Below are 8,128 nucleotides of genomic sequence, written 5' to 3'. Positions count from 1 at the left end.
ACATGTGTAGCAGCTACTCACGATAACTTGATAACTACATGTGTAGTAGCTACTCACGATAACTTGATAACTACATGTGTAGCAGCTACTCACGATAACTTGATAACTACATGTGTAGCAGCTACTCACGATAACTTGATAACTACATGTGTAGCAGCTACTCACGATAACTTGATAACTACATGTGTAGCAGCTACTCACGATAACTTGATAACTACATGTGTAGCAGCTACTCACGATAACTTGACAACTACATGTGTAGCAGCTACTCACGATAACTTGATAACTACCTATGTGGTAGCTACGAGATAGTAGCGACTTGTGCGACGAGGCTAACGCGGCACTGGCTCAGAAGAGAAGAGGGTCCGGTGACTCCCCAGCAACGTTGATCTCCTTCGCCGCCTCTGGGAGTGCTCCGCATGTTGTGGCAGCAAGGGGCGTTCTGACGCAATTCGGGTGAAGAAAGTTGCTAGCTAGTGCCGCTACGTGGGATCCGAGGTGTTTCGAGTAGACCAGCGGGGGGGGGGGGGGGGTAGGCCACGTCGTCTAGACCAGCAGCGTCGCAGGTTTGTGCATTTGTCCAAGCGCGCGGTTGGCGGCGTGCCGTCTCACGACGCCCCGTGGCCTCCGTGGCGCTCACGTGCCCTTGAAAAGAGCTTCATGGCTCGTCGGATTTCTCCAGGAAAAATACAGATTCTGATTCGAGCCGGGCGTGGTGCCGGCCACCCACCCCCTCGTGTGCCACAGTGCCGGCCTTCATAGGCGCTACTCGCCCACAGCACTTGGCCCCAACAATATGTTAGAGGCTACAACGGGGGATCTTTGTCTTTGTAGCCGCGGGTACAACAGTTGCTCTAAGTAGCTATTAAGTAACAGGTACAAACACATTAAGGCCTTTCACTGCGAGAGCTTGCATGGCCGTATCAGCTTGCACCGAGTCAAGTGTCAGCCAGGGCGCTACGCGATATCAAAGTGTCAAGTCCAGGCCCTGATGGATCGTAACACACGCGCACGCTTCCACAGTGATTGCCCTGCTGCTCAATGTGAACACTGGCGCTACTGCTGCTCATCTCATGCTTCCACAGCCCTGGCAGAGCCAGTGGTGGAAATTCCACATTCCTACGGCGACGGGAGAGAACGGTGGACGCGGCCGCGAATTGAACTCGTGTCGCCTCTTTTGTTGTGCGCTGCGCTCGACACTGCTCCAAATGCCTCGGAGACGAAAATCTCCCGTGGTGCAGCCTCAACAGAGTGTCGGAGCAAGTGCCGTGAGCGAGTACCAGCACCTGTGAAGGCCGGCACGGCACACGAGGTGGGGGGGGGGGCAGTCAGGCCCGGCCGCCTTTGTCTCTCCATCGCACCTGGTACTTATTGTTAAGGCTGAGTCAACCCAGGGGAAGCCCGGAACCTGTTCAGATATACGTCACCGACGTTGGCTGTGAGCCGGAATCGAACTCGGGTCGCCGGGTTCGTAGCACAGTGTGACAATCATTGCGCCACCGCTCCCCCATAGACTCCCTTACCCCACTGCCGGGGTAACGCAGAGGATGTGATCACGATAACTCGATAACTTTATAACTCGATAACTCGAGTTAACACGGTGGCTAACTCGCGGAATGAAGAGGGGTGGGGAGGAGGATGGCGGAGGTTCAGCAGGGAGGAGGTGGAGGTGAGGAGGTGGAGTAGAGAGGGAGGTGGAGTATGGGATTGAGTGTCGCTCGCGATGGAGCCTGGCTTCCCGGCTCTCATCTCGAAGTGAAACTCGTGATTTTCAACCCCCCCCCCCCCCCCGGGAGGGTGGCGCGCGAGGGGGCGGGGGAGGGAGTGACCCCCCCCCCCCCGGGAGGGTGGCGCGCGAGGGGGCGGGAGTGACCCCCCCCCCCCGGGAGGGTGGCGCGCGAGGGGGCGGGAGAGGGAGTGACCCCCCCCCCCCCCATCCTTTAAATGTGGAGGGACGCGGACCTCGAGCGCAGAGCGACTCCCGGAGCAGTGAGGTGATAGAGGAGGTGATAGAGGTGATAGAGGAGGTGATAGAGGAGGTGATAGAGGAGGCGTCATACCCAGGGTCTGTTTCACCAGACTCCATAGACAGAGTCCATCACCACGTATTCAGTACTCTCACTGCTGGACCGATCACCGCTGTTAGCGAGCACCTATTATTACACTGACCCCACACACTCTCTCTTTAACACTCACTCAGACTCACTCGCCCACACTTCCACACTCACTCACAACCCATCCACCCACTCCACCCATCCACTCATACTCTCACCCACTCACAATCCACCCACCCACCCATACTCTCACCCACTCACAATCCACCCACCCACTCCACCCACCCATCCTCTCGTCCACTCACTCATCCCCCAGCCACTCGCCCACACTTCTACACTCACTCTCACCCACTCACCCACCCATCCTCTCGCCCACCCATACTCTCACCCACTCACTCACAATCCACCCACCCACTCACCCACCCATCCTCTCGTCCACTCACTCATCCCCCAGCCACTCGTCCACACTTCTACACTCACTCTCACCCACTCACCCACAACCCACCCACTCACCCACCCATCCTCTCGCCCACCCATACTCTCACCCACTCACTCACAATCCACCCACCTATTCACCCACCCATCCTCTCGCCAACTCACTCACCACCCAGCCACTCGCCCACACTTCCACACTCACTCTCACCCACTCACCCACAACCCACCCACTCCACCCAGCCACTCCACCCACCATGCACGTGTTACTGGACCTCGTGTTGACCGTGGGCCGCGTACTGCGCGCCCTCCTGGCCGCGGGCTCGCGCTGGGTTATGCGCCCTCGTCACAAGAGCGTGGCGCAGGACCTCTGCGTCGTCACGGGCGCCGCGGGGGGCCTGGGACGCCTCTTCGCGCGCGAGCTCGCCTCGCGGGGGGCCGCCGTGGCCCTCTGGGACATCGACGGCGCCGCGGTCGAGGTGACGGCGCGCGAACTTCGCGAGTCGCTGGGGGCCCACGCCGTGGCGTTCGCGTGCGACGTGAGCCGCAGGGCCGAGGTGTACCGCGTGGCCGCGAGCGTGCGGCACGAGATGGGCCGCCACCCGACAATGCTCATCAACAACGCCGGGGTGGTGTCGGGGAGACCTCTCCTCGACTGCCCCGACCACCTCATCGAGAGGACTCTGTCCGTGAACTGCACCGCGCACTTCTGGGTGCGTGGGGTGCACGGCGCGTGGAGGATGATGGGTCCGTGCGCGCGTGGGTGAGGGTGTGTGTGTGTGTGCCTGTGTATGTGTGTGAGAGTGACAGAGTGTGCGTGTGTGAGAGAGTGTGTGCGTGCGTGTGTGAGAGTGTGCGTGCGTGAAAGTGTGCGTGTGTGAGAGAGTGTGAGAGAGAGTGTGCGTGTGTGAGAGAGTGTGTGTGAGAGTGTGAGAGTGTGCGTGTGTGAGAGAGTGTGTGTGCCTGTGTATGTGTGAGAGTGACAGAGTGTGTGTGTGTGTGAGAGAGTGTGTGCGTGCGTGTGTGAGAGTGTGTGAGAGTGTGTGCCAGTGGCACGTGCTCACTGGCACACTCGTAGTAACACATGGTGGGCAGTGACACACATTGACAGTGACACGCTGTGGCACGCACGTAGTGACACACTGTGACAATGACATGCACACACCGACAGAGGCACACTCACTGGCACACTTGTAGTGGCACACTGACACTGACCATGGAACAGAGACGGATCGACTCACACAGAGAACCAAAGACCCACAAAATCTTACAGACTCACATAGATACCCACAGACCACCGCAGTCTTACAGACTCACACAGAGACCCACAGAACCACACAGTCTTACAGACTCACACAGAGACCCACCCAGTCTTACAGACTCACACAGAGACCCACCACCCATCACAAAATCCATGGCCAATCATCCCAGCGTAGCCGGATCCTCCTGATAAGGGGTCGTGAGACTTCTCGGCGATGCCTTCCTGGGTTGAATCAAGGGCACACTCCAACTACCACCGACCACGGCGAGGGTTGCGTTGCTCTTAGTCGAAGTTGTGGAGGAGGAGGCGAGCCGCAGGCGAGGCGCTAATCCTCCTCCTGAGCGCGCCCTCGTGACGGGGATCAGCTCGCATCGTGACTCGGATCGACGTGGACCGGCTTATCCCCTCACTCGTGGTGCTCGCTAATTGGCCCACCACCCCCACCACCCCCATCCACCACCACCCCCATCCACCACCACCCCCATCCACCACCACCCCCATCCACCACCACCCCCATCCACCACCACCCCCATCCACCACCACCCCCATCCACCACCACCCCTCCACCTCGTCGCTTAATCAAGCGAGGCGAGCGTGCGCGCGAGAGTGAATTGGTACCGCGCACGTGACCGCGAGGGGCTGTTGGGACGACGACGCAAGATCCCGAAATCACGCGGCTCTGTGAACTCCTCGCTCGGCGACCGAATGGCTTCTCTCCGCGACCGATTGACCTCTCTCGCTCTCACACAATGACCCCTCTCCTTGACCTCTCACACAATGACCCCTCTCCTTGACCTCTCACACAATGACCCCTCTCCTTGACCTCTCACACAATGACCACTCTCCTTGACCTCTCACACAATGACCCCTCTCCTTGACCTCTCACACAATGACCCCTCTCCTTGAGCTAATGACCTCTCTCCCTCTCTCTGACCGGTTGACCTCAGACGGTCAAGGCCTTCCTGCCGGACATGGTGGAGAAGAACCATGGACACATCGTGACCATCGCCAGCGCCCTCGGCCTCTTCAGCACCGCGGGGGTGGAGGCAAGCGAGCTCACACAGACAAAGGCCCCCCACCCCCGTATAGCCTCGGCAGGCCGTTGGGGCAAGTGCTGCTTGTAGAAGGCCGCCACGGCGCACGAGGGGGGCATGGTGTGGTCAGAACCGCACCATGCCCGGTTGCCTTTGTCTCCCCGGTACTGTGCCCACACTTTACACGTTACACCAGCTAGTCACTTGAGGCTGAGTCGACCTAGCGGAGGCCCAGGACCTGTTCGGATTATGGTCACTGGTGGCGGTGGCTGTGTACTAAGCACTGCGCCACCGCTCCCCACACTCATTAAAGACAAAGATCCACCGTATAGGCCACTCGAAGCTATTCGGACAAGTGCGACTCTATCCTGGTCTCTTGGGTTTTCACCGCGTTAAACATTTATCACTCGCTCACCCACTCACTCACCCACTCACTCACCCACTCACTCACCCACTCACTCACCCACTCACTCACCCACCCACTCACCCACTTACTCACCCACTCACTCACTCACTCACCCACTCACTCACCCACTCACTCACTCACCAACTCACCCACCCACTCAATCGGGGGTTGGCAACCTGCGGCTCTTTAAGGACTGCTGCTTCGTGACCTCGCTTATCGGTGACCCCACCGTCTCGTATTCACCACACAGTGGCATTGCGCCTCTTGAAATATTGAGGGTTTTTTACCGACTTAAAAAAAAAACATCTTATTATTCTCGTTGCCGACCCCTGCACTAAATGAACACAGGTCGCTCTTGCGAATGGCAACCCCCTATCCTGGCCACTTGAGTCCTCAACCTCGCCTACACAGAATCAACACGGATGAACGCGCACGCGTCTTGAAATAGCATGACCGTGATGATGATGACCGTGAAGCTGATGACCGTCATAATGATGATCGTGATGATGATCATGATGATGATGATGACCGTGATGATGATGACCGTGATGATGACCGTGATAATGATGATCGTGATGATGATGATGATGACCGTGATGACGATTAGAATCGTGATGATGATCGTGATGACCGTAATAATGATGATGACCGTGATAATGATGATGATCGTGATGATGATGACCGTGATGATGATGATCGTGATGATGGCGATGGCAAAGACGTCATACCAGGTGATGATGTTGCACTGACGCGTCCCGCCCGCTCCCAACAGGACTACTGCGCCAGTAAGTTCGGGGCAGTCGGCTTCCACGAGTCTCTGGCGCACGAGATCAAAGCGATGGGCAAGGGCGGCGTAAAGACCACGCTGGTGTGCCCATACCTGGTGGACACGGGCATGTTCCAGGGCTGCCACATCCGGTGAGGGGCCAACGCAGCGGCCACTGTGGGGCCCACCTGGGGCCCACCTGGGGCCCACCTGGGGCCCACTTGGGGCCCACCTGGTCACACAAATGCGGGGAGGGGGGGCGAGGACTGAGTGGGGTGCGGCGCCACGGGCAGGAGGAGGTGTTTGACTCCAGGTGGAGGTGGTTGAATAGAGGGAGGAGGTGTACAGGTAGAGGCGGTTGTGTCCACGTGTGCCTCCCGGTGTCCCCACGCCCACCAGTGTCCCCGTGTGCCTCCCCTTGTCCCCGTGTGTCTCCCCATGTCCTCATGTCCCCACGGTGTCTCCGTACGATTCAGCCGTGAGATCGAGTCTCTGCTGCTGCCGCCGCTGCGGCCGGAGCGCTGTGTGAGCGAGGCGGTGCGCGCCATCCTCACGGACCAGCCCCTCATCTGCATCCCTCGCCTCATGTACCTCGTGGTGTTCCTCAAGAGGTGGGCCTCCACCCTCTCCATCCTCTACCAACCTCACCCTCCACCCTCAGGCTCTAGCACCCTCCTCCTCATCCTCCACCCTCATCCTCCACCCCATCCTCCACCCCATCCTCCACCCTCCCCATCCTCTACCAACCTCATCCTCCACACTCCTCCTCACCCTCCACCCTCTCCATCCTCTACCCTCCTCCTCACCCTCCACCCTCCTCACCCTCTTCATCCTCTACCAACCTCATCCTCCACCCTCATCCTCCACTCTCCTCCTCATCCTCCACCCTCCTCCTCACCCTCCACCCTCTCCATCCTCTATCATCCTCACCCTCCACCCTCATCCTCATCCTCCACCCCATCCTCCACCCTCCTCCTCATCCTCCACCCCATCCTCCACCCTCCTCCTCATCCTCACGGACCAGCCCCTCATCTGCATCCCTCGCCTCATGTACCTCGTGGTGTTCCTCAAGAGGTGGGCCTCCACCCTCTCCATCCTCTACCAACCTCACCCTCCACCCTCAGGCTCTAGCACCCTCCTCCTCATCCTCCACCCTCATCCTCCACCCCATCCTCCACCCCATCCTCCACCCTCACCATCCTCTACCAACCTCATCCTCCACACTCCTCCTCACCCTCCACCCTCTCCATCCTCTACCCTCCTCCTCACCCTCCACCCTCCTCACCCTCTTCATCCTCTACCAACCTCATCCTCCACCCTCATCCTCCACTCTCCTCCTCATCCTCCACCCTCCTCCTCACCCTCCATCCTCTCCATCCTCTATCATCCTCACCCTCCACCCTCATCCTCATCCTCCACCCCATCCTCCACCCTCCTCCTCATCCTCCACCCCATCCTCCACCCTCCTCCTCATCCTCCACCCCATCCTCCACCCTCCTCCTCATCCTCCACCCCATCCTCCACCCTCCTCCTCACCCTCCACCCAGCTCATCTTTTCGAGGCACCGCATCCTCCCATCCCTAACCCGTACATCCCTCCACGATCCCAACCACCCATCCCACCATCCCTCCACGATCCCAATCACCCATCCCAACATCCCTCCACGATCCCAATCACCCATCCCACCATCCCTCCACGATCCCAATCACCCATCCCACCATCCCTCCACGATCCCAACCACCCATTCCACCATCCCTCCACGATCCCAATCACCCATCCCACCATCCCTCCACAATCCCAATCACCCATCCCACCATCCCTCCACGATCCCAACCACCCATCCCACCATCCCTCCACGATCCCAATCACCCATCCCACCATCCCTCCACGATCCCAATCACCCATCCCACCATCCCTCCACGATCCCAATCACCCATCCCACCATCCCTCCACGATCCCAATCACCCATCCCACCATCCCTCCACGATCCCAATCACCCATCCCACCATCCCTCCACGATCCCAATCACCCATCCCACCATCCCTCCACGATCCCAATCACCCATCCCACCATCCCTCCACGATCCCAATCACCCATCCCACCATCCCTCCACGATCCCAATCACCCATCCCACCATCCCTCCACGATCCCAATCACCCATCCCACCATCCCTCC

The 8,128-nt window shown here is 59.0% G+C and overlaps 1 protein-coding gene across 1 annotated transcript in view; it reads left to right on the top strand.

Moving 5' to 3' along the window:
- The first annotated feature begins 2,743 nt into the window (after nucleotides 1-2,743).
- LOC144717987 (retinol dehydrogenase 10-A-like) overlaps nucleotides 2,744-8,128 on the top strand; it is a 16,345-nt gene continuing 10,960 nt past the window's right edge. Inside the window, exons 1-4 of the mRNA XM_078593846.1 lie at nucleotides 2,744-3,199; nucleotides 4,695-4,793; nucleotides 5,960-6,105; nucleotides 6,430-6,564. Of these exons, the coding sequence (XP_078449972.1) occupies nucleotides 2,744-3,199; nucleotides 4,695-4,793; nucleotides 5,960-6,105; nucleotides 6,430-6,564 (836 nt within the window). The remainder of the gene's footprint in view (nucleotides 3,200-4,694; nucleotides 4,794-5,959; nucleotides 6,106-6,429; nucleotides 6,565-8,128) is intronic.

This window comes from Lampetra planeri, chromosome 4, assembly GCF_965212315.1.
Source record: "Lampetra planeri chromosome 4, kcLamPlan1.2.h2, whole genome shotgun sequence".
Classification (NCBI taxonomy): domain Eukaryota; kingdom Metazoa; phylum Chordata; class Hyperoartia; order Petromyzontiformes; family Petromyzontidae; genus Lampetra; species Lampetra planeri.
This window is presented reverse-complemented; position numbering and strand designations above follow the sequence as displayed.